Here is a 27,961-nt window from a genome sequence, read left to right on the forward strand (position 1 = left end):
GCAAATAGCAGATACATACCTGCCAAAATGTTCAAACCTAGGTGCCTACACTTAGTCTCCCTGTTGAGGTATCTAAATAAAAACTCTGAAATGATTTTAAAAGGTGCTGAACTGGCACTCCAGTTGGTTTCAGTGGAACGTTTGAGTGCACAGCAGTTTTCAAATTCATCACATCTAATTAGGTGCCTAATTATAGCTTTAGAACCCTCTCTTTAGGTACCCAAGTTTGAAAATTTTGGCCACAATGTAGCTACTAACATAAAAATCCCAATGAATGGCCAAATTCATTCCTGGTATAAGCAGACAACTCCACTGGGTTATGTTTTGCTCTTAAAATTAATAGAAACTGAGCATCCAAATCTCTTTAGAAATTTTGAAAATCCCACCGCAAATTTAAAAAAGTTACCCTTTAGCTAACTAAATTTATCCCTTAAGTAACTTATTTCTAAACCTAAAAACTAAATAGAGGGTATCTTCAATTGCTATAAATACTGATGGGGTTATACAGTTTAATTGTAAATATAGAAATATTAGATTATATATAAATATATTTGTCATAAAATCAGGAATAAAAATTATAATCCCAAATCAGAGATTTTACAGTAATTTAAACTGAAGGCCTTAATAAAATGTGAAGGCTTTAGCAGTTAGATTTAAAGGTGGCTAAGGGAGCAATTCAAAGATTTCAAATATCTTTTAAAAAAATAAAAGTACTACAGTTTTACAAAAGATTTATAAAAGACACATACTATATAGATTTTCTGTAGTAAAATCCACCATTTAAGCAGACGTCTCTATTTCTCAAACTAGTTTTGAACTATTTTGAAACCATTTTGAATCACATTGCTAAATATATTTTTCTTATTCCTGCCAAGAGTTTCATGATTTTTAAATGTCTTTATACATACGCACACAGATACACACACGCGCACACACACGCGTGGTACTTTTGACGTTTGGGTTTTATCAGGGATGGAAGTGGATGCGTATGGTAATAAAGGGATGAACAGCTTTCATTGAGGACTTTGAGAAATGCTAAGCTGTACCCACTGCACTGTAAACTCAGGGTTCAAACTCAGGCTTAAGCCTAACCCCCCCCCTTCAGTCTATGCACAAATTGCACTAAGCCAGGGCTCAGACACAGGGTCCCAAGGCTCCAAGGGAGTGGATGGTCCAAGCCTGAGTCTAGCTGGGACCCAGGATTCAAGCCCTATTGTTTTGCAGTGTAACTGCAGCCCCACTGGAAGCATGCTCTGTGAGTCTGTCAAAAGTACCCCACAATCCCTTGGGCTGACTTTCTTTGTCCTCTGAACAGGCAGTTTTGGTGAACAGTCAAGTTTTCCCACACTGCACCATGAACAAAGGGTTAGAGTGGCCACATTTGGGAAGGGTGCTAGAAAGTCCAGGATACGGGTGTTTGAATTTGGGCCTGCATAATGCATTGTAGATGCTGGAGCCCCAGGTTTGGACCCAGGGTTCAACAATTCCTAACTTGGGGTTACAAATGAGTGTAGATGTTCAAGCCCTAGGTTAACAAACCCAGGGTCTGCCAACTCAAGTTCTATTAGCTCTGGGCTGACATTGCAGCCTGGACATATCCTAAGAGACCTGGGAGGCTAATGAGAGTCAGAGCTCATCAGCACTGCAGTGACCACTGCAGCCAACTATAGGACCACTCCAGCCAATTTTCAGTGAGCACTTTTATGCCTACAAAGGAGGCTCCTTCCTCTTCTAAAGCTAAAATAAAACCCAACAGTTCAGAAAGATAGCCTCTTCCCATTTCCCTAGGCAACACTACTATGATGCACAGCAGCCTCCCCTTTGGCTGATCTGCTGCAGTGGATCATGGGAGATGCAGTTTAGCTGGGGATTCCAGAGCATAGAGCAAAAGGGACCAGAAGCATCTAAACTACACCCCTGCAGCACTTCAGGCAGACGCAGCTTAATGTTGAGCCTACTTGAAATGAAATGAAACTTTTCAACATTTCCAAATTCAGCTGGATGGCAACCATGTAGCTGAGTCGACTTTGCTCCATAATTGCTACAGTACATTCCTACTACGCCCAATTTGAATCCAAAATCCTGTATCATGCAGTTTTTAAAACTTACATTTAGCAGTGAGTACTTCAAACAAGTCACAGAGGGCCAAATTGCGTAGGCTTCAATAAGAATCTTGCCTGAGATGTGCCAAGAATAAATATATATATTTTTTCAAACTACACATTGATTAGTTTCTGAGCTCTTATTTCATAAGATGGACACAACTTTCTCTTTTTTTTCTACTTCCATCTGGTTTCCAGAAACTCGTTCAGACTAAATTACATTAAGCTTGCAAAAAGAAAAAAGGGCCAGTGCTGGTTTGCCATATATTACATTTGCTCTTCTCTTGTTCAAATAAATGTTGAGTATTACATCCTGATTCAAAATAGTGTGACAGCCTCAGGCTTTCTGCATGATTTGTATGAGTAAAATTTCTTAAATACACCTGGAGACAAGTTTAGTCTACATTGTCTTCCACTGTGTGTTATTATATACCACAAAATGTGACAAGCTTGGTCACAAGCTTTCAAACTCCACAATTTACTCTAATTGTGTTATCGTGGATCTCTCTCTTTTTTTTTTTCCCCCTTTTTTTTGTAGAATTACATGAGAGATATTGCTCATCTCATACTTGGTTACAAGTCATCCTACAGTGATTTCTATTGCTATAATATCTGAGCACAAACCCTGTTCTTGCTTATTGTGGTAATCCCAGGAGATTAAATCATACTGTAAATACCACATGAAGTAAAGCAGGATTAGACTGACAGTCTGTTTACTTCCCCTACACAGCAGCACTCCAGAGTCTTTTGCTGTTAGCTTCACTACATAACATGGATGGTTTGTCCTTAAAGGAACCAAATTTGGCTTCTCTAATTCCTCTTCTCTCTCACTGCTAATGGCCAATAACAGGCACTTTCTCTCCCCTTGGAAGAGCAAACAAAATATTCCTAGGGCAGCCAGTAAGAAAGCTGCTTCTTGTGGAGATCTCAAGGGCAGGATCTACTTTAAATTCATATCTGAAATTCTCCTTGATAGTCTACAGTTAATTTCAGTCAAGTGGACTATAGAAAACTTTTTTGCGGGGGGTCATCCAGGGGTGCTGGAACAATTTGTATAGTGGGAGTAATGAGAGCCATCGAACCAAACTGTAAACCCTGTATGTAATAGAAACCACTTCAAACCAGGGGGTGCTGCAGCACCCCCATCCCCGCACCCCTAGTTCCAGCACCTATGGCGTCATCTGTGAAATGGCAGCATAAAGAGATCCTGAAATTTCAGCATTTGGAACTAATGACACATTCACTGTGGGAATTTCTCAGGGTTCTAAGGCCAGCTCTCTTATGTACAGTGACAAAGAAAGAACCTTAGAATGTATTCATTCTCTGGATGGTGCTGGATTTTTGTTTGCTTATTAACAAACAATAATGTTTATTGCCAGTTTTACTCCTCCACTGTTTCTCTACCACTTCACTTTAATTATTCCTAAATGTTGTAACATACTCCATATTTGTCCCCTATTACAAGAACCTTCTCATTCTAGACCCAAATTTGTTTCCATCCCACACACAAACCTGGTGTTATTGTATTTTTATTACTGTAATTATTTGTGGCAAAACTACTGAATCATGGAACTAAGCTTTCATACAATGCATTTATGTCTGCAGGCTGACAAACTATTGTAGGTGGATCAGGCTAATTTCTGCACTGACTTATACTCTGTGTATCCTACTGAGCCTAATTCCCTTCTCACTGCCACGGTTTTAAATCCATAGGCTTCAAAGGAGTTACTCCTGATGTACACTCATATACATGAGAAGAGACTTGGTCCCAAGGGGAGGTGTAAAACTGCTGTCAGCAACAGAAGAATCAAGTGCTGACTTCAGGGGGATACACAGATTATAAAGCAGTTCAGAAAATGACCCATCTCTCTATAAAACGTTGGTAGCCTGAAGACATCCTAACCACCATCACTTATTAGGATGAAAGCCAGCACAGAATTTGGAACTTTTTTTGTTACATCTCTGCCAAAAAGGTATAATATATGATTAGTACAAACATCCAATAGAGTGCTACAAAATCAGCTATTCTCAAATAAAAGCATTTGAGCTATTCGGGCTTCAAGATATCAAAGTAATAAACTGAGAAATCATATCAAGCTCACTGACTTTACTCATCTATAAAAGCTTAGGGCCAAATTCCACCCTAACCCCTGTCTTTGGTTTCACTGACTTTGAAGGATTTGGGGACATACTAATATCTGTGCCAAGTTTACCCTTATGGATGTTCATCTCTTGCTAACTGCAGTTAGAGTTACACCTTGTGAAGTCTCAGGGTCAGAATGCTGTAAGATGCTGAGCAGCCTCAAAGCTAATGGGAGCTAAGGGTGAGACTGTCAGCCAGGAAACAAAGGTGTGGCATTCTTTTGTTGAAAACAACTAGGACATTTATCATCATGTTATAACATTATTTAAGTATTTATGGGCCTGAGTCCATGAGGTATAAATTCCATGTGAGTTCAGGGCACTTCAATGGCATTGGACAGAACTCGGCACCACAACAGAAACCTTTAAAACCTTTCAGGGATCGGGCCTTAAATCTCTTACAGTTCTCTTTTGCAAGCCTTCATAACACAGGACAAATAGCTTTGAAACCTTGATATATAAAATAAAAACATGAAATATAAAAGCAGTTTTCATCGGTAATCAACTTTCCTCTGGAATGGAATAGGCATATATAATTCATGTTGCTGAGTTATGTGGTTATTTGCACAGTTCTGATTTAATAAAATATGACAAGAGTTATAATGCTGTAAATGAGACAGTTAAACAGTGTATTGAAAACTTACTCTCTGCAGGCTCTTTAGATCTTCTGCCACTGGACGACTTCCTCAGTAAACTTCGTCCTGAGGTAAAGAGGCTGGTTAATTCCTCTAAAGGACTGGTTGGTGTTCTAGAACGTGAACCACTCTGTGATGATGACCCGTAGGTATTGACCGAGGCATTTACCATCTTTCCCCCTTCCTGCAACGTGTTTCTGGCTGTAGAATGAGGCACTGATGGAGAACTTCTTGAGAGACTTCCTGAATGTACAGAGTCATAAGGTGGAGGTCTTTTGAGGCTTAAGGGGGTAAGAGACCTACCCATACTGACAGGAGAGGGTGAGGCAGAGTGACTTTTAGGGTAGCCATGTGGAGACTGTGTTCTGTATAAGGTAGAAGGATGAGGAGGTGAGGAGGAGTGCCCAGGAGTGGTAGTTCCATGAGATACTGTCTGGTCTTTCTCCGGTTTTTGATGGCCCGGTGTATGAGGTGGCAGTGAAGATGGAGAAGCTCCAACTTGTTGTTTGATGTAAGACACATTTTCTAATACAGGAAGCTTTGTGACTTCCAGTGGAGTTAGAGGAGACTCATCAGAATTTGGGGAACACTGCACTGGTGCTGGCGGGAACACCAGTAGTGGAGGTCTATGAGAAAGTAGATTTGGAAATGGTGGGGGGATATCACAAAGCAAGCCCTTGGGAGTAGATGGCACTGAGGACTTGGTGAATTCTAGGTCAGGCACTGTGGGAGTAGCACACTGAGAAGAACAACTGTGATGGTCATATTCACATGAACACTTTGAATCTTGGCCTACATCATCAAATATAGGGTATTTCATCTCCTCATAGACTGCTTCACTTTGGTCATCCTCATCTTTTTTGAAGTCTCTTAGTATATTCCCAACCATTTCAATATAAACAGGCTCTTCTTCTTCTGTGTCTGGGGCAGGACTGCTGACTTGCAATAAAGAGGCATCCCTAGTGAGTGTTGTCTTCATGGGGCCATGCCTTTTGATGTACGTTTCATCAAAAGATGTGCTTAGCTGAGTGTTTGGATTTCGTTTAGGCTTAGGAGGAGGGATCTTCTTGGTATATTCATCACTGTGGGGTCTTGGTTTGGCCGATGCTGAAAACAGAATGTAATATAAATTCATCAAAAATATTTAAACTTCTTTGGACACAGAATTTCTTACAATGTTATCATTCTAGAATGGATTTCTGGGGCCTGATTCACTTAGCAATACTCCAGTTATTCTAGTGCAACCCAACTGAAAATAATGGCCCATTCAAAACATGCCCTTCCCTTTCCCAACCCTGCTACGATGTGCCACAATTATACCTTAGTGAGCACTTCTTCCTCTCACAAAGGTTGCCCTCTCTCAGGCACTTTGGACAGGGCACTTTTCACATTTAAATATTACTCTGCTGAAATATCACTATAGTTTATGAAAACCCTGGAGAGACAACAGTTGTACCTAGGAATGTACTTCTTATGAACATGAAAGAATCTTTAAGACCCCAGACAATCACACTGGAGTGACAGAGGCATAACACTAGAGTAACACAATGATGAATCAAGACTCTTATATTTATGAGACCATTCTGTAGAGGGCATAACAAGTGCATGTTTCGTCCCACTGATGAAGTATATTTGTACTTACTGCGATGTAAGTACTGTAATACTTATCTTCAAAATCATTCTAATGAATCATTTAGATTCCATGTTGTGAGATGCCAAGAGTTCAATGGAAGCTGAAGGGACTCAGCATCTCAAATGATTTGAACCTTTTGAGTAGTTTAAATCTGGAAACAATTCATAAATCTGTTTTTGAAATTACAAGTTGAAATATTACAATGAAATTCATTTGATATGAAAGGTCAAAGATTTAATAGCAACTGTCCTCTACAGATACAACAAGAAACATACACATGAAAATTACATGTAGGTCTCTCTGTATAAATATCTCATTAAAGGTTGGGGTTAAGTCAGTTTATCCTCTTAAATGGACTTAACCAACTCACCTGCAAAAAAATCAGCAAGAATCCTAGCCCTTACCTCTATTCTTGTAGAATAAATATCTCCCCTATGTTGAAAACCCTGACACCTTATTGATGTATCCCACAGCTCTAAATGTCCTAAATCATAGCTCAGTTTAACATGCCAATCTTCCAGAATTTTACTGTATTTCTCTGTGATACTGTCAACTCTACACTTAGAGAATTTTCCAAGTACCTTCTGCTGACCCCTCAGAAAAACATCTAGTGAGTTTCTAACTTTAAATCAACCAGGCAGCACTTGTGGACTTAAAGGACCCCTTCTAGAAGCTCAGCCTCAAATGCACTACTAAAGTCAGCAACAGTACATTGTTCTGCCAGCTGGAAGACCATATTTTGACAGTCTACTTATGATCCCAGCTCTGGGGTAGGAGAGGCTAGCATAATGGCCTGTGTTTGAACTATCTTGTTTATGGGGGAAGGATTCTAGCATATTATTATCGCTATTTTGTCATACTTGTGCTTTGTTACATAAGACACCATTACTGCTCACTGCTAAGACATATGCCCCGTCATAGAATATCAGGGTTGGAGGAGACCTCAGGATGTCATCTAGTCCAACCCTCTAACCCCCTAACGGAAGCTGTGGTAATAAAGGTTCAAGTTAAATAGACTGCTAGTTCTGTTTAAGAATAAGTAGACTTGGGTTTATATTGAGTGTTGAGACCACATTCAAGCCAGTAGTATCTGGATAAGTATAATGGGTAAAAAGGATTTCTTCTGAGAGGAAGGGACAAAATAGGAACTTAACCAGATTTTCAAACCCATAAAAGTTGTACTACAATGTATTCAAATGTGTCAGGAGTAAAATTTACAGAAGGGCCTAAATGAATTATGCCTGGTTTACACATAAAATTTAGGTCAACATATCTACCTTGGTCAGCGGTGTGAAAAATCCACATTGCTGACCAATGTTGCCATACCAACGTAAACCCCAATGTCAACACAGCTAGATCAAATGCAAGAATGCTTCACTGACCTAACTACTATGATGCAGGGAGATAGTATCCTTTTCTGTTTCTGTAGGCTGCGTCTACACTGTGGGGTTATGCTAGCCTAGCTACATGCCAGGATAATTCCTATAATGTAGGCCAGTGGTTCCCAAACTTGTTCTGCCGCTTGTGCGGGGAAACCCCCTGGTGGGCTGGGCCAGTTTGTTTACCTGCCGCATCCGCAGGTTCGGCCGATCGCGGCCTGGCTGCGGTTCGCTGCTCCAGGCCAATGGGAGCTGCTGGAAGCGGCGCAGGCCGAGGGACGTACTGGCCGCCGCTTCCAGCAGCTCCCATTGGCCTGGAGCAGCGAACCGTGGCCACTGGGAGCTGTGATCGGCCGAACCTGTGGATGCGGCAGGTAAACAAACTGGCCTGGACCACCAGGGGCTTTCCCTGCACAAGCGGCGGAACAAGTTTGGGAACCACTGGTGTAGGCATTCAGTTAGGAGGCTAAATCTCATTTCCAAAAGTCTCTTAAGGCAAGTCTCCACAGGGACACTCGAAAGTTATGCTGAATTCATTAAAGGTGTGAATGTAAAGTGCATCAGTTAAAGTGCATTGGCCCTTGTGTGAATACTCTCATTCAGAAGTAAAGTGGTATAGTTCAGTTTAGCTTACTCACTAGAAGGGGGCAACCTGGGAGGCACACAGAGCCCCTGGCATAAAGATGGGCATGGAGTTGTGTAGGGAGCCCCTGAACAGAGGGGAATGGGAGGGTGGCAAATGGGGAATGTGAGTGGGGAGAATGGAGGAATGCAAAGAGCCCTGGTGGGTACAGCAAGATGACCCTCATGTTAGCATAGAGGAGAATACAGACACTGGATAACATTTTCAGAGGTAACTTAGGTTTGGTCTACACTTCAAATTTATTCAACCACACCTATATCAATTGGGGTGTGAAAAACCACACCCCTGATGGAATGCTTCAGTCAGCATAGCTACTGTCATTCAGGGAGGTGGTGTAGGCCAGATCTATACCAGAGGGCTGGCTGACAGATATGCTGACATAAGCTCCGTAGTGTAGTAGCCAGAGGCCAGGTCTGCACTGAAAAGTGAGGTCGACTCAGCTATGTTGCTCAGGGGGGTGAAAAATCCACACCCCAAGCAATGTAATGAAGCTGACCTAGCCCCTGATGTAGACAGCACTAGGTTGATGGAAGAATTCTTACATTGACCTAGCTACCAGCTCTCAGGGAGGTAGATTAACTACAACGATGGGAGAAGCCCTTCTGCCACTGCAGTGAGTGTCTACACTGAAGCGCTACAGTGGTGCAGCCAAACCCTTAGGAACTTGGAGCCTGACTCTGTAAGACTCCTGAAGGCATGGCTACACAGGGACACTCAGGAAGGTTATGCTAAATTAACTCAAGGTGTGAATTTAAAGTACATTATACTCATGTGCCAATGCTCTCATTCACCAGTAAAGTGGCCTCAGTTAGATTTAATTTAATTCACTTGTGTTCCCTCCCTCTCCTATTATCCCCCATACCACTGTCTGTCTACACTCCCCACCCACCCACATATTCTTCTCCCTCATACCACTATCCCCAGTCTCCCCATCCCTCCTTTCCCCCCTTTCACTCTTCCTCACCATGGCAGCTTTGAGTACCCCCACATTCCCTCTTCTGCCACATGGCTGGGGCTATTTGTCCCCCATGTTGTCCTTCCCCCCATACCTGTGTCCCCTATTCTCTCTGCCAGAGGTGCTGTGTGGTCCCCCACAGATGGGAGGATGGGCAGAGCTGAGATGGAATGCTGAAAGTTGCTAATGCAACCCATTCTAGACAATTGCAAAGGTGCTTGAAGCTCCTGGGTCTGCTAACCAGTTGCAAGGGACTCTGTGTGTCCCTAATTTCCCTCCTATCATTTTTCCAATTTTCACCAAAATCATTGGGTTCTTTCTGCCATTGATGCATAGAACTTTCCCTGCAATTTTGGAATTGATCCGATGTGGCATACAAAAGTTTTCACAATACAGACAAATAGACTGAGCTGGCCAGAAAACAAAATTTCACATCTGTAAAAATGTTTGAATTTTTGGAACTTAATAACCCAAATTGGGACAAAGAGCTGAAACGTCCAAGTTTTTTTTCAATATTTTGAAATCCTGCAATATTTTGTTTTGGAAACACTGAAAAAGGGATTCAGATGGAACGCTCCCTGTGTTCAGTAGCAACGGCAGGTTAGTAAGGAGAGAGTGTTCAGTAGACAGTTTATCAAAATATAACCGTTTCCACAAAACTTTACTATTTGACAAACCTGTAAATTGTGACCAAACAATGTTTGGTTTAATTTTCCAACCAGCTCTAAGACAGAAAAAGAGGAATTCCATTGAGTTGTGGGGAAGGCCTTGCTTCTCTTTAAGACACTCTCTCTCACACACACACACAAAACTACAGTGACATGCAGGCTTTTTGCAACTGGCACATGATGCCCTTATCAACAGAAAGGTCAGCTGACCCAACCCTGCTGTATAGGGTGGAAGATAAATACCTATGGAGTGATTTTTTTCCTTCACAGTTATTTTATTTTTTCTCTACCATAGTTTAAATAAGTTAAGCAGGGTTTTTTTAGTAGTAGATTAGCAACACATAATTTAGATGCTTTCCCCCATCCCCAGCAATCTGTAGGACTTTAAATATTTTATAAAATGTTGTTTTTTTGTAAATTTAGGAACCTACTATATATTACTTTTACCAGGAATATGTGGTATTATAAGACACAAGAGAAACTAGCCAAATAAACTGGTGTGGGGAGGGGGGGGGAACGGGACGGGACAGCAGAGGCCTCTGAGTAAGAAAGGGAGCAGGGAAGCTACTACGCACCTACATGGGGTGCCGTGTACTCTCATTCAATGTCAATGAAGTCAGACTTCATTGCAACTGAATGAGAGTATACTGTACCCCATATAGGTGTCAAACTGAAATAACACCATATAGGTGTCAAACTGAAATAACACCATGATGATTCAGGCTTATCATTATTATTAATTATTGTTACTATTATTTTGGAAAGGCTTAGCACACTTCTGTAGCAAGAGATTAACTTTGTGGCAAAACCCACTGCTGCAGAATCATGAAATACCTATTTATAGACGACCACTCAAAGAATTGTAGACGGAACACAAGAATGCTGCAATTAAGAAAACTGTGCAACTGTAATGAAAGGCGCAGACAATGTGTCTGCAAATTTATGTATAACTAACATTTGGCAGTCATAGCTGTACACGAGGAGCTCTGCCAAGGTCCCATAGTTAATGAAAGCAGATTATTTGGCAATCCCTGTGAGCGGAAAGGCAGCATTGCCTTAGTACTTGACATTTATCAGGCCGGGAAAGCATTCAGCATACCTACTGGGAACACAATCTCCTATGAAAAGCAGCTATGGCTGACACATTGGTGATACACACACACTGCAGGGTTGTCTGCTATAAGCATGGAATAATTAAATGCTTTTCAACATGGATTACTATGCCACTGGTCACTTGTTCTTACTAACCTGCCATCGCTACCTTGCTACTATTACTACTTCTAAGCACTAAACGCCTGATCTGAAGCTCACTGACAGCAATGAAAAGACTCTCATACGCTTCAGTGGGCTTTGGATCAGGTCTTCATATCATGCTGTTAAGAGTCTTATTTTGACAGGAGCTGAGCACCCACAAGTCTCACTGAAGTCAATGGGAGTGGTGGCTGCTCAGCACCTCAGCCTGTTGGGACCGTCTCTAAACATTCCAGCATTTATTCATCTTCACATCTTCTACTGTGGCAAAGTGGGAATTTTCTGAAATATTTTTATGAATCTTAAAGCATGCCTCAGTTTCCATCTGAACATGGCATTGCTAACTGATCATCAGTTGGCAAGAGCAAACAGGACAAATGCCCAGTTTTGCAAAAAAGTGGGGTCAGGATGTGGAGGAACATTTGGGAGGAGGGGGCAAATGGCAGTGACAGCTCTGTGCGGGAGGGCGGGCTCGGGAGAGTGGCTCTGCCTGGGCCAGCCACACACAGGTGGGTGGCAGGGGATCTTGGGTCAGCCCTGCATGCAGGGAATAGTGGGGGTCCTCAGGCCAGCCCCACTCGGGCAGGGGTGGGAGGGCTTCATGCCAGCCCCATGCAGTGTATTCCGTTTTCGCTCCAGCAAGACAAAGAGATGCCACAATGACTGAACAATCAACACCCAACTGCATGAAACTCCAGCTGGGAGGACTTGGGAACTGAACTGAAAAACAAGGTGTCAGGTGACTGGAAGAAGGAGGCTTTTTGGAGGGACTCAGGAGCCCAGACTGGAGGAAACAAAGAGAGAGGGAGCCAGAGATGGAGTCCCTCACAGCTTGGCTGGCCTATCAGGGCACTGTTTGACCAAGATGGGCTATGTGGCTTAAGAGAGGGATTGCTGGTGCCAACTGCCCAGTCTTGGAGGCCACGGGCCTGCCCTGTGGAACTTGGGGCCTGGCACACTAGAGGGGTCACTCCCAGGAGACTGGTGACAGGCTGGGGCATAGACCAGACCCCGTGACTCCATGACAGTTTCATCCTGCGTTCCTCTGATTTTTTCATAGATACCTAGAATTTAAAGCCTTTCTTGTGTGACCTCCTATATATCACAGGCCCTTACATTTTGCCCAGTTACTACTGGATTGAGACCAATAACTTGTGTTTGGCTAAAACATATCTTTCAGAAAAGCATCCAGTCTTGATCTGAAGATATCAAAAGATGGAGAATCCACCTCTTCCCTTGGCAGTTTGTTATAATGGCTAATCACCCTCAGTAATAAAAATCTGTGCCTTATTTCCAATTTGAATTTGTCTGGCTTCAGCTTTCAGCAATTGGCTCTTGTTATGCCTGTCCTTAAGATTACAGTTATAGATTCCAGTAGATTACAAAGCCCTTTAGCACCCAGGATTCTCCCCGTGAAGATATTTATACACTAATTAAGTCACCTCTCAATCTTTTTTTGGTAAACTAAACAGATTGCGATCTTTAAGTTTTGCCCTCTCCAGCCCTTGAATTATTTTTGTGGCTCTTTTGTGCACCCACTCCAATTTTCCCATCACCATTTTTTAAAATGTGGACACCAGAACTAGATGCAGTATTCTAGTGCTGGTCTCACCACTGCCATATAGTAAAAATCACTTCCCTATTCCTACTCACTACTTCCCTGTTTAAACTTCCAAGGATCGCGTTAGTCCTTTTTACCATAGCATCGCATTGGGAGCTCATGTTGAGTTGCTTGTCCACTATGACCCCTAGATCCTTTCCAGAGTCACTGCTTTCCAGGATACTGTCACCCCAACTTGTAAGCATGGCCTGTGCACCTTGTTCCTGGATGGATGATTTGTATTGGATGTATTAAAATGAAATTTTGGTATATTAAGGTTTAGAAAAAATTATTTACTAGGACTTTGTGGAGAACAGAAATTCTGTGTCATGAAGGATTTTGAGATTTCAAAATTTGTTTTCATTCCAATTAGAAACAAAACCCCAAACTTTGGAAATTCTCTTTGAAAGAACATTCAGGAGAAAAATTCTTTCAGGCCAATAAAAATATTTTGTTTTGATAAAAATCAAAACATTTCATTTTGATTTTGACTTCTTCATATTATTACAAAATTTTTAAAAAAATCAAGATAAGTCATCTTGAAAGGAAAAAACCAAAGTTTTTCACTTCTGAAAAATGTTAAAATGGAGCATTTCAACATTGTTGGAACTTTCCCCCCTTTTGTTCTCTGAAACAAAATTTTGGCAACATTGACATGATTTTATTTAGCATTTTGATTTTGTTGGAATTGCATTTTCCATCAGAAAATGATTCTAGGAATGGTCTTCTGACCAACTGTATTGCTTACAGTTAAAAATACTTGAGAAACTGCAAAAACAGAATAGTTTTAGACTATCTGAAGCTACTATTCCTGGTTATAACAGGATTACGAGAAACAATTTTGAGATTGAAGATTGAGTATTCAGTGTCTGGACTGTGTACTGTGATTGGTTTGTAATCACAAGCATCACACTATCACAAGCATCACACTATCATTTGCACAGCTAGTTGAAAAGGAAATACAACTTTGGTACTTTGCTACCAGCATCGGAAAGACCAAAATACAGCAGAATCAGCATGATCCAACTGTCTTTGATATCAGCTATGGAGATTTTTTGCAGTCTTCTGCTTGCCATGGGTCCAATCTCCACAGGGGTTCACATGGAAGAAGGCAGAGGGCAGTGAATGTGTGAATTGCATAGATTCACTGGCCCACAAAGTCACATGAGGGGATTTATACTGCACAACCAGTATTCCTGCTCACACTGGTTTCCTGCTCAACCTGTTTTCCTGCTCCATGTCTCAGACGTGGAGCAGCTCCAACCCAAGCAAGAGCCGGCTGGGACTAAGGATTCCATCCCTCTGTGCAAGGTGCACAGACCCTTAACGAGCAATGTAAAACTGTGCCTCGTTTTACCAGCATGATTAATTTGTCAATGTTATCTTTAGAGGGAGAGATGAATATATATGGTTACCACGTTCGGGCCTAGGTCGTGCCTGTAAGAATTAGCTCTGTATTGGGGTTGTGCAGAGCTGCCCACCACCCCAGGGGAACCTTAGGTGGTCCATATAGATAAAATGGATACAGTGCTGGTAGGCAGCCTTTGAAAGCCTAGCAGGAACTCTGAACTTGGCTGGGTGAGGGATGGTTTAGGAGTTGCTATAGTGGTTCTACATCATCTGGAGTGTCCCAATTGCTCAAAGGATCCTACAAGATCCTCTTGTAGGATCTTGGATCTCCTAGCTATAGTGCTGCTTTGTCCTGTTGAAACAGCCCAAACCAGTCACAGCTGGAGGATAGGAGCCACTGTGATCAGCTGCTAAACTTTAGAAATAAGCCAGAACTTTAGCGAATCTAAAACTACTTTGATATCAAATCTCCTATATTGAATAGAATTCTACCACCATTATTAATACCTCCAATGACTGAATGAAGAAATATGGCTAATAAACCAAGATATAGAGGCAGCTGTGCTTTAGAAACAAGAAGCTTAAAATAGCCTACTGGCAGCCCTCCTGAATAAGCAGAGTCTGACATTTTTGAAATGAGATATTTGTAGCACAAAGGTTATGCATAGCTTTCAGACATGCCTAAATGATCTGCCTTTCACAGTTAATTTTGGAAATTCAGCCTGCTTCTTGTCATCCTATCCTTCTGAAGTCTTTTTCCTCTTTAAGGAGAGACTGAACTATGAAATCATGTTGTGGCATTTCTTTTCATTATTTGCTCAGTGTATGGAAAAAAGGACAATTTTTTTAATAAAACGAGTTTGTCATTTTCTACTGTGCCTTAGCTGTTTACCAGATTTTGCGACCCACACATAGTCAATGTACTGTGCAGTTCAGCCCACTGCAAGAAGAAAATTAAGTACATGAAACAATTAAACTCCTACCTTTCAATGTTTAAAAGGTGCCACATCAAATGTAATTTTAAAGCAGAATTTCTTTCTAAACAAAAGATTTCCAGTTGCTTAAATTACAAATTTAAAAAATTTCTCCTTAAAAGATTATATTTGCTTAGCAATAGGAATTGCTCAGGCTATATTTGCGTCTTCCTTAGAAAGGACCCACAGAACAAAAGGCTATAGTATTCCTTTCATTAAAACCCTGTAATTACTGAATATCAAACTGTAGGTCACAGATTACTTTCTTCTACTATAACATATACACCATTTAATCAAACAAAATATGCCCCCAAAGCAGCAAATCAATTATACACATATGTAAGTTTAAGCATTTGAGTAGCCCCTATTGACTTCAATGGGATGACTCACCTGGCTAAAGTTACATGTCACTTTAAGTGCATTGCTGAACCAAGATCTGTGTGTCTCTAATTTCATTCATACCGTAGATGAATTTGGCGAGTATTCTTCATGAGACAGTATTGAGAAAGCAGCATGATCCATCGCAGAGGTGGGCAAACTACAGCCTGCGGGTCACATCCGGCCTGCGGGACCCTCCTGCCCGGGCCCTGAGCTCCAGGCCCGGCCTGCGAGCCCCTGTCCCCTCTCCTACTGTTCCCCCTCCCCCGCAGACTCAGCTCACTGCTCCGTCAACGCAATGCTCTGGGCGGTGGGGCTGCTAGCTCTTGCCGGGCAGCGCAGCTGCAGAGCTGCGGCCTGACCCAGTGCTCTGTGCTGCATGGTGGCGTGGCTGGCTCCGGCCAGGCGGCACGGCTGCCTGTCCTGGTGCACTGGGCAGCGTGGCTGTAGCACCGCCAGCCATCAGTGGTCCAGGCAGCGCAGTTTGGAAGGGGTGGTCAGGGGGTGGGGGTGTGGATAGGGATCGGGATGGTCAGAGGACGGGGAACAGGGGGGTTGAATGGGGGCAGGGATCCCCGGGGGGCAGTGAGGAAGGAGAGGGGGTGTTGAATGGGGTGGCAGGGGGCAGTCAGGGGCAGGGGTTCCAGGGGCAGTCAGGGGACAGGGAGTGGTGGATGGGGCAGGGGTCCCGGGGGGGGTCATCATGGGGTGAGAAGCGGGGGTGGGGGTCAGATAGAGGGCAGGGGCCACGTCACGCCTTGCTGTCTGGGGAGGCACAGCCTCCCCTAACCAGCCCTCCATACAATTTCGGAAACCCGATGTGGACCTCAGGCCAAATAGTTTGCCCACCCCTGTTCCAGTGCACTGGACTGGCACTCAGGAGACCTGTGTTAAATTTCCAGCTCTGTCACTGACCAGCTGTGTGACCTTGGGCAAGTCATTTCATTTTTCCATGCCTCTGTTTCCCCTTATACCCTTTGTCTATTTATACTGCAAGCTCTTTGGAGCAGGGACTGTTCCTTATTTTGTGTTTATACCATGCCTAGCACAATGGGCCCAAAATTTATTATTGTAACACAAATAGTAAAAAATAAAGAGGCTTGGACAATGTATATTGAACACTCGTTATGTTGAACATCCGTCTTTTCCTCTCTGAGGAACTTGCTATAGCAAAAGTTCTTGATCTGTTAACATCAATAAAACATACAAAGCTGTCTTTCGGCAGATGACATGACCATCCAAAATATCATCTCTGCTTTGGCTTTAACACTAGGGAGCATATCTTTGTCACCAACCAAAGCTGGCTCTCAGAGTATTATTGTCCATGAGGGTTGTTTTTTTTTTGTTTTGTTTTGTTTTTTTTTTTACACGGACCAGCTTTCAGTTTTCTAAAAACAAGCTAATAAGAAAAAGTACAGAGAGGAAGGGACAACAGATAAAAGAGCACTCAGTGTAAAGGCCCTTCAAGCAGTAGTTGGTTTTGACAGAAATTTAATGTTGCTACAAATACATTCCCCCACCACCAAATAATCTATGTCCCTCCCTTCCTAGCCCTTGTGTGGGTGGTTAAAGAATGACTCAAGCACAGCCAAGTGAGGGGACTGAAAGATCGCTTCATAAAATACCACTCTGATGTCAATTAAGGTAAATTTACACAGCTTGTGGCAGCAAGCTCCCAAGCCTGCATCAACAGACTCAGGTTTGTGCTACAGCACTTAAAACCGCTGTGTAGATGTTGTGGCTGGTCAGGAGCTAGAGCTCTCAATTATGGTGATGGGTTTCAGAGCCCAAGCCCCAACCGGAGGTGCAAATTCAAAGCGTTGCCCACACAGCTATTCTTAGCATGGTAGCGTGAGCCCCATAAGCCCACGTCCGTTGACCTGGGCTCAGAGGCCTGGTGCCGCAGGCTGCCACTGGCTCTGGAGACACACCCTCAGTGGCCTCAGGTGCTTTCAGGCTACATTTAAGGTACATTCTTCTTCAAGAATGTTTACATCCCAGATTTTGGTCATAATTTCTTTCACCTCTTTAAAGCCAAATTCTACTCTCATTTACACTAGTGTAAACCAATTTACTCAAAAGGAGATGATAATCCAGAATTAACAGCAGTATAAAAGAGCAGAATTTGGCCCTTGATAGTAAATTTGAGTCTGCATTTAATCCAACAATTCCTTCAATGTTGCATCAACATATCAAAGACTGGATAAACACCATGGCCTGAAGATATGCCTCTGTCAGGTTGGGCCTTAGAGCTTTCTGTGCTGGAGGGGACACTCCTCCTATACTCAAGGCCTAGGAGCATCAGACCTACAGGCTGTCTTCTCCTTTCAACCATACTAGACCTCTACTTCTCTGTGCATTTCTCTGGCATAATGAGCTGCATTAATTAACCTCTCTCACAATGAAGAATTTACAAAAGACTCCCAGAATATTATAAAATAACTGATTCCCCTCTCAACTACAGACCTTGTACCTCTAAATTTGAGTTGCATATCCTAGATCCCTTCAAGACTGAGTAACTGACCAACCTTAATTGTCCGGAAAACTGAGATAACAGTGAGCAAGCAAATGACAAATAAAAAGTCAATATTTGGGGAACAAATGGAACATTTATGCTGTCAAGCCTTTCTGTACTATTTCATTCCGTGGAGAGCTCTTGTTTTCAGGCAAAGTAATGCCATCAAAGGTGGAAAAAAATCTCATTTTGGTTTAAAACAATTGTGAGTTTGAAGTGGCCTCCTTCTCCAGGAAGGAAATGATGGACCAGGCACAACTGCTGGCAAATAAAAAAGTGGATGTTTAAGAGTCCCTCTATGGGCAGACGTTGCTGATTAATGATTTCGGAAAAAAACCTCTTTGAATATTGCTGCTACATCCAAATATATTCAAAGTATGCTCTATTATTCTGGTGTAAACCTTGAACAATTCCAGTGTAATGAGTGGAATTATTCCTGATTTATGCCAGCATAATCAAGAGCAGAGTCCACTCCAGTGTCTTCAGAAGATGGTACATCCATAAACTACATCATTCTACAGAATATGCATTAACCTGACTAGGACTAAAGTGATCAGATATGAAAATAGTGCAACTGTACTATAATCTGGAGGACCTCTAGCTATAGATTATATAACCTGTATATAAAATGATCAACAACAAGTATCACTAGATGAATTACATGAAGCATGTGCAAATGAAACTACTGAACCATGCTCAGAAAGAAATCAATTTACAAAACATATGTGCTTGTTTGTTGTTGGTTTTAGTAACTAGTCTGCTATTGTATTTTAGCAGTGTCTGCCTAAGGCTGACGTTGTACAGTAGCTTAACTGGTTGGAGCATTGAATGAAAAAAATGCCCTCTCATTACATCCACTATGAGAGTATGGAAAAGCATCTACGGAGTAACAAAAGAGTAAAGCAGTTAAATTTGAAATCAGCATGTATTTTCACTGTCACCAGAGACATGAAGCGAAGGGCATTTACTGTTCTACTATAAATTAACTGATATCACTATATTCTCATAGTTACTAGCAAACTAACTGCAATTCATAATGAGAATTAAGAATTTGAAAGAGGCTAACTAAAAACAGCCTTTTTCCCCCCACCGTGACTGAGCTGTGCTAGTGTCATGACCGCCCAGCTCTAGGACAAATGTCCTCCCTATGCTATCTCTTATCTATTTCTGTCTAGCTGGCTATCTCATGCTCATCATCATATTTGCTGAATGTCTTACCAAAATGTCTGTTCTGTGCCGTAGTATTGTCTGCAGCTTTCTATAGGCTATGCAGTTTGCTAAGGCAAGCTTAGTAGAACTTCCACTGGCTCAACAAGGAAAAGGATCCCTTTTCACTCAGCTGAGCATTTTCAAAAGCATCTAAGTGACTTAGGCACCTTGATCCTATTGAAATTCACACTGAGACTGAGTGAACTAGGTCACTTAGACATTTCTGAAAATGGCAGGCTGTTTTTGAACCTTGGTCTCGGACACAGTAAAGCACACAATATACACATGCGCATGTGCAAATTCAGCCTTTGTATAAGTGCAACTCTTCTGACTGCCCATTTACACAAGGCCTCAATTTGGCCCACTGGGTCTTGCCATTGCAAAGAGGATTTTGCAATGTAGAGAAACTGCAACACTGGGTCTTAGTGTACTCATATAGAACAACCAGTGGACAGCCTCAGCAGTTGGCAAAGATGACAGGCCACTCTTGCATGCAACTACTGGAGTGAGAGAAAAATACAAAATATACAAAGAGTAAATTCCATCTGAGGGACAGTACATTTAGTTCAGTTATTTGACTTGGCCAGGAAAACGCTCCTTATCAGCTCACCTGGTAGTTGGCCAGGGACTCAATGGTGATCATGTGCAAGGGGACACAGGCGTGGAGAATTCATCCACCAGATGGGGGACTCTACCAGTTGTTTATATTCACTCATCTTCCATCTGCTGATGCCATGGTTGATGTCTAATCTATCATTCATTTACACTGTTCAGGATATGCTTGCCAAACTTCCAAAATAACTTCAGCCCATCAAAGGAGGCTGCCAGATTGGCAGATTACGGATTGTAAATTGCAATAAATCACTTCTGGCTGTTGCACGGGTATGGCAGTCCTTAGAAATGTTTCTGCACTTCCTAAACGCTTTCAACTGGTGTCAAAGAACAAGCAGCTTCCAGTAACCCACAGACAGAAGTTCTGTGCTCTTTGTACAAGCCTTTCTCTTGAGGCCTTTGTTAAAAAAAACAAACAAAAAAAAAACACATTGCTGAGGATGAATGACACCTCTGACAGGCTTCTGTGTTGACACCTAGACTTCATCAAGGCGGAATTACAATGAGAGTAGTACAATGCCAATCAAAAGGGCCAGCTGAGTTGCAACAGCAGAAGCATCAGGAAGGAGAATTATACCTACTGACCAAGAGTTCATTTAAAGGAGCTATCCCGTCTCCGTCAAAAGGACACAGGATAACCCCACAGCAACAGATTATGCAGGTTGTCACTGAGCATTTTCTGGGGTGATTATAATGGTAGTTGAAGTGAACAAAGCATTGTTAGAACAGTTCAGCTGCACTTCACAGGGATCTGCAGCCTGCAGATATAACATCTCTGCAGTCAGGGGCTGAGCAGTTCTCAAATGCTCAGTGTAATCAGTTTTAAGAAAAGACCCTCAAAGCAATTTCACATTTCAGTTCCATCTCCATAGTGGTGGCTCCACCCTCCTCCTCCTTCCCATGACAGGATAAATCGTTGCCATGAATTAAGTGTGGCCAAGTGTGAGTTTTTCTCGGATAAACTTAATTATCTCTCTGATTCTGGCACTCACCATTTTGTAAGTAATTGCTTTCCTTCACTTTAAGGTTCAACTACTACTAAGGTTCAACCCAACTACTATAGGTAGCAAGGGCCTGATTTGGATCTCTCTTATTTACTGGTGTAAATTGGGGCTCTTTAGCTGGTGGTATACTTTTAGACAGTGCTCAACTGGAAGAGGGAGAGCCGCACAGAGGGAAAGTTCCCCATGTCTATCTCCACAACAGCTGGAGGAAGGGAGAAGAAAGTTAGCCTGCAGCTGAAAAGAATGTGTTGAAAGTGACTTTCATTTGGGTAGCTGGTTCCTCCTCCTTTCCCTTCCCTGTGGCTGTTCCACAGTGGTTACTGCATCCCCAACCTTACAGTAAAATGCAGCCCCTAGATAAAAGAAGCAGAGGCTCAGGACGTAGACGTGAAAGGTCTCCCTCTCTTCCCCTGGACATATCATGTAGTTTTTTCCTTTCAGTTTGCATTCATAGCAAGACAAAATGCCTGGCTTAAAAGCATGCTGGGGAGAGGTGGCTGGGAAATGGAATTTCAGTTCCACAAAAAATTTTGAGCCTTCAGAAGTTATTATCTTGAACTGTGTCTTAAAATCTAAAAACTCTAAATTTTTCACAGAACTGAAATTTCTCAATATTCCACTTCAGAAACACCAAAACTTTCCAACAGCAAGAATGTTTTGGTGTTTCTGAAATTAAATATATTCCCCAATCTCTGCTCTGGCACTCTAGCGACACCATAAAGGGGGTATAAATTACATTCACGCTCACTCTAAGGCCCCTGTGTATTGCTGAGTGGTGCAAAGAGGCTTTAGTGTACATGAGACTCAGGACCACAGTATTCTCATTTAAAGCTGTTCTTTGCACCAAAATGGTGCGAGCAGGGATTTTTATTAAAGTCTGAGCCTCTTTCATATGAACAGCTCAGAATCTGGGATGCTCAAAGGAGAAAGCAAAACATTGTAAATTGACTGAATTACTGCCAGGCAACCCCACTGATTTCATTTTATTTGATTGAAGTCAATGGGGTAGCCTGGATGTAAATGAAAGCAGAATTTGACCCCACGTGCTCATTACAGAAACAAAGTTCATTGTTATTTTCCCCCTTATCCTTCAACTATCTTTGCTGTTGACACAGCCTTCTTGAAATTGGTTGCACAGCACAAACTCATTTTGAAGGGAACTAGATGGTTTTTTCTCCCTACCTACGTAAAACCCATTAAAAATTCAAACCTCAGATGCTAACGTTATTCACTTAGAACAGACATGAAGGACACAATGTAGAGAAAAACTGGAAAATAGAGTTGGTATGTTTCACATAACTGCTCACACTGAAGCCATTGGCATGGTCTTGAATAGGAACAACCCTGCATCTGACATCTGGGACAGATCCATTGAAGACAATGGAGCTATGACAATTTACATTATCTGAAGATGTGTCTCCTGGTGCTTCAGGTCGTAAAATGCCTTGCCCCCACTTCAGGAATCCCACATACTGTGCAGATACCAAGTATGAAGGCTATGGTATTAGCAGATACCAAGTATGAAGGCTTTGCAATGACAGCTACAGCAATGATCCAGCTTCTCTTCTGGCAAGCAAGATTCCACAGATTAAGAAGCTTTGCCTTATAAGGTGCTTCCTGTGAAGCACCAAGTGCCTTCAGCTCCCACTGAATTCAATCAGCCCAATACAGGAACTGCTTCACAGATTTGGGTCCTAAAGCTGTGAGAGGAAAAAGGAAACTAGCTGTTGCACAGTATTTATAACCTGGCTCGTTCTGCTGCTACTGAAAAATGAAGCTCTTATTTAATAAGAACTCAACTATGCCATTTAGGCATAGCCCATAGTAAAGGCTGGTACAGAGCAGCCCCACCACTGAGGCAAACTCAGGTCTCCTAGCACCTCCTATGATTGATTTCACTGTGAGTTGATGGTGCTCAACACCTCACTTGAGATGCCAAGTATCTTGCAGGATCAGGCTATGATTGCAGGCCAGATTTTGCCACCTTACTTGCATTGGGTAGCATTACTGACATCAACAGGAATATTGGTAATGAGATCTTGAGCAATTTTTGAAAAAATCTCCCTCTTTTGTTATATCTCTATAGACTTCTGTTTCCATAGTAATTGAGAGAGTTTTTTAAAACAAATCAAAACAAACAAACAAAATCCAAATCCTTCCTTATAGTACATTATTGCCAGCAGTGAGAGACTCCAAATACTGGGATTTTCTGTGCCCTTCTTTTTCTGTTCAGAATGTCTTTCTTCATCTATTTACTGCTGCAGTTCCAGAGGTCACTATGCTAGCACCTGATCCTGCACAGCTTTGATCTGGTGATTACTCCTAATTTACACGAGTAATATATAACAATAATACTTATCTCCTTATGCAGCATTTTTCATTAGTAGACGTTAAACTGCTTTATAAAGGAGGGTAGTATCATTATCCCCATTTTACAGATAGCGAAAATGAGGCAGAGAAATGGGACAATATTTGGCCAAGATCAATCAATGGGCCAGTGGCAGAGCCAGAGCCAGACATAGAACCTGGGTCTCCTAAGTCCTGCTTTAGTGCTCTAACCACTAGGCCATTAATTACAAGGGGACTAATTGCTTGCATGGCGTAAGGGTTTGAATGTAAATAGAATCCTATACTTGCTGTCAAGATCACTCATCTCAGCTTTGAAGACAAACCAAAAAATAATTCAGAGCAATGGATCAATATTTGTGACTTCTGTGTTTGTGTTTTTAAAAGCCCACATGTAAGAACATAAACTAGTTCCATAGGGGTGCTTCGGCTTGAGGTATTGTCATTACTGGCAGCTTTAGAGTAAACTTCATTGTTGTTTCAGTGTTTTCGTGGGGCCCGTGATTCCCTGACTGAGGGACTTGTTGCTGCTGTTGTAGTATTTATTCACCCTAAGTAATAAAACCCAAACATTTCAAAACTTCCATTGTTATAAACACAAATCTAATTCAGTCACACTGTCCCTATGGAGGAGACAGTTAATCAGATGTGGGCTTTCTGCACTTGGGGCAGAATCAAATTCAGCAAAGAGCAGGACTGATATACAAGCCCAGCTACTGTATTCTCAGGGAAGTGACAACGGGCCAAGTCCTTCCATGGGTGTGGCAGGAAGGAGGATGTTCAGAGCCTTCCTCTTCTTGCAAGGCCCACCTTAGGACAGGAGAGGAAGGATTAGCTTGCAGTTAACGCACTGTAATGAGTCATGTAAGCCCCAGATCCACAAAGGTTCCTAACTTCCGTGGAAGTTAGAACCTAAATACCTTCGCAGCTCTGGGCCTTAGTATCTCTGCAAGCTGCCTCTTAACCTGCAAAGCAGTGATGGCTATTTCCTTTCTCTCCTGCTTTGTCTGCCCTGTCTATTTAGACTGTAATCTCTCCAAGGCAGGGACTTTGTCTTTTGCTATACAGCGCTTAGCATAATGGGGCCCTGGTCTCAGCAGGGGCCTCTAGATGCTGTTGGAAAATAAATAAATAATAAATAAATAAATGATAAAGGGCCAGGTTCAACTGCATTCAAAGGCTGCATCTGCACCGTGAGCTGGGGTGGGATTCCCCGGCTCGTGTACACATTCTCACACTAGCACTGTAGATGGGGTAGCAGAGGTAGCAGCAGCAGAGGCATTGCTGAGCCATGCCGAGTACAGACCAGGACGTTTCAGGCGGGTTTGTACTCAGCATGGCTCAGCCCTGCTTCCGCTCCTGCTACCTGTGCTACTGTGGCTAAGCGGCTATTTATGCTCATGCTGGCTCAATGAGTATGCAAGTGTGAGTGTGTGCACATAAGCAGGGATATCATGCCTAGTGTAGCTGTAGCCAAAGAAGCATAGGGACTGTTCCCTCCCTATGCCCTTGGTGTGTGTGGGGGGGGGGGGCAATGGGGAGGGGCAAGTAAGTCTGGGGAGTGGTCTTGCTCCCCACTCTGCACTGGCATACAAAGTGGTACTGGTATGGGGTGCCAGCAGCACCTGGTGTTCCCCCTGTGCCCTTTGGAGAGCCGGAGGGATTCTACATAGCAGACTTCCTCTCTGAGCTCCACCAATTCTACCTCCCCTCCCCGCCCACACACGCCCTGAACATAGAGCCATACATTAGTGGCACACTTAAGCCTAGTGTTAGATGCATGCAGTTTTGTTTTTATTTTTCTATTAATCCTCTCAAAAGCTGGAATTACTCAAGTGTAACTTACATGCTAACCAGTTGAGTAATATTTACTGAAAAAATATTATTCGTGATCGTCTCCGAAAGGTGTTACCAATAAAGCTGTGACAAGAATTATAACATCGTACCAAGGAGTGGACACAAAATTATGGTCTTTAGTTGATTTGTTGACAACAAAGAGGTCAAATGTACTGTCATCCAGATTTTGGTCTCTCTTGCAATCCTGTGCAAGCCACTGAAACCAGCAAACCAGAACGTATACTGAGTTAGAATTTGAACTTGTGTATTCCAGCTCACACGCCTGTAGTTCAAAGCAATGACCGTTACAATTGCCAAGGTATGAACGGTAATGAAGAACCACCACCACCACATGTAGATAATACAGCCAATGATGGAGAACAGAAGATTCTTTGTGAACTTTTGTGTCAAATGGAGCCACTAGCGACAACAGAAGAATGGCTTCCCACAAAGTAGTGTCTCAACACCTACATTATTCAACATCTACACAAATGACCAGCCAAGCTGCTCTGGCACAAGATGATTTATCTACACAAGGAATGTGGAATAGTAGCGAGTAGGTGAATGTACTTAACACCTTATATGAGTACTATGCAGCAAACCAGCAGTGCATTCCATCTCAAAAACCAAGAGGCCACATGTGAACTCAACATCAGCTGGCTTGGAATGAAAATTACTCATTCCCGTATACCTTGGTGTCACTCTTAAACACACACTGTCTTTTAGAACCCATGTTGAGAAAACGAAAGCCAAAATTAGCATACAAACCAATATTCGCAGCAAGTGCATCAAAGTGGGGTGCAGACCCATCCACTGTGTGATCAACTGGCACATTGCTGCTCCTCTGATGAACACACAAATGCAGCATGGGCACAATCCCCTCACACAAAGAAGCTAGATCTTGCACACAATACTGCCTGCTGATTTATTACAGGATGCCGTTGCCTACTGTGACAGGGTCGGGCCAGATGGCTACAGGAGAGTGATAGAAGGCAGATATATTAGCCTCAGGTTAAGTAGGTCCCTTTTCCCTGGGTAAGGTAATAGGGAAGGTTTTTTTTTTTTTTTTTTTTACGTTTTATGAGCTAGTCTTTAATTAGGTGACCATAGACTATTTTTTCCACAGGACCTCTTTTAACATATATATATTGTGACAGGGTCAGGCCAGATGGCTACAGGAGAGTGACAGAAGGCAGATATATTAGCCCCAGGTTAAGTAGGTCCCTTTTCCCTGGGTAAGGTAATAGGGAAGGTTCCAGAACAATCAGGAACTTTCTGGTAAACAATTAAGGCAGACAGGCTGATTAGAACACCTGCAGCCAATCAAGAAGCTGCTAGAATCAATTAAGGCAGGCTAATCAGGGCACCTGGGTTTAAAAAGGAGCTCACTTCAGTTTGTGGTGTGCGTGCAAGAAGCTGAGAGTGAGAAGGCGTACTACTGGAAGACTGAGAAGTACAAGCATTATCAGACATCAGGAGGAAGGTCCTGTGGTGAGGATAAAGAAGGTGTTGGGAGGAGGCCATGGGGAAGTAGCCCAGGGAGTTGTAGCTGTCACGCAGCTGTTACAGGAGCCACTGTAGACAGCTGCAATCCACAGGGCCCTGGGTTGGAACCCGGAGTAGAGGGTGGGCCCGGGTTCCCCCCACCCCTCCAACTCCCTACTTGATACCGGAGGAGTTGAACTGGACGGTGGGTTCCACCAGTGGGGAAGGTCTCTGGCCTGTTCCCTGATCCACTAGGTGGATCAGCAGAGACTGTGGGGATTGTTCTTCTTCCTTTCCCCATGCTGGCCAGTGAGGAGGCTAACTGAGTGAACGGCAGATTTGAGCCACGAAAGTGGCCAAACTGAGGGCTGCCGTGAACCTCTGAGGCGAGAAAATCCACCAATAAGCACAGGACCCACCAAGGCAGAGGAGGAACTTCGTCACACTACCCATATCAACAGCCTCTACGTTCGCACAGGTATTGCTCCTCCGGATATACTCCAGGAGGTTACAGTAGAGTTGAACACAAAAGCTAATGTGCAGATCTAAGATATCCACTACATGACACTGGCTCCAAGTCGACTGAAGTCACAACAAAGTTATCATGCCATTGTTAAACCCCTAACATTGTCACCCAAACAGACAAGTATTCAGTTATGGCAAACAAAGGTGGAGAACGACCTTGTAAGCCTCTTTGCTCCAGCTCCCAGAAGTTGAGGACCTACCTGGTGCAGATCAGCCCTGGATTACATGGTCCTAATCAATGCCATAGTGGAGTTGGCTGGTCTCGAGATGCAATGATCAAGTGGGGCTACATCACTGGCCCCCAGATCTGTGACTGCAGCAGAAACATGAAGCATCTCCTGCAATAACAGTTGCTTGTGCATGAATGCTCTTCCAGAGACCTGGCAGAGTGCAGTGATCAGGCAATCACATGTGCACAGACATGGTGGGAAGCCGTTTGAGGACAAGACAAGAAGAATCAGTAAAAAACACCAAGTCATTTTGGGGTTTGCATCTGCATTTTTTTAAAGTCCCATTCTGGCTCATTATGACCCCATGGAGATGAGGATGTGTTCTGTTTAGGTGTTGCTAGTGTGCGTTCTCCCAACATAGCTCCGTTTGCTGTATTTACAGCATGCCTATAAACTGAAAAGCATGAAGTGCCAAACGCAGTTGCAGCATGTCAGGCATATGCTGCTTGATGTCACCCAGTGTTAATCTATGTGGATGATATGAAAGTG

The 27,961-nt window shown here is 42.8% G+C and overlaps 1 protein-coding gene across 2 annotated transcripts in view; it reads right to left on the reverse strand.

Moving 5' to 3' along the window:
• NYAP2 (neuronal tyrosine-phosphorylated phosphoinositide-3-kinase adaptor 2) overlaps positions 1-27,961 on the reverse strand; it is a 176,886-nt gene that overhangs the window by 58,732 nt on the left and 90,193 nt on the right. For both annotated transcript variants that reach the window (XM_084640003.1, XM_084640004.1), the window contains one exon: positions 4,889-5,986. In XM_084640003.1, coding sequence (XP_084496129.1) covers positions 4,889-5,986 — 1,098 coding nt within the window. The remainder of the gene's footprint in view (positions 1-4,888; positions 5,987-27,961) is intronic.

Source organism: Lepidochelys olivacea, assembly GCF_965140295.1.
Source record: "Lepidochelys olivacea isolate rLepOli2 genome assembly, chromosome: 9".
NCBI lineage: Eukaryota > Metazoa > Chordata > Testudines > Cheloniidae > Lepidochelys > Lepidochelys olivacea.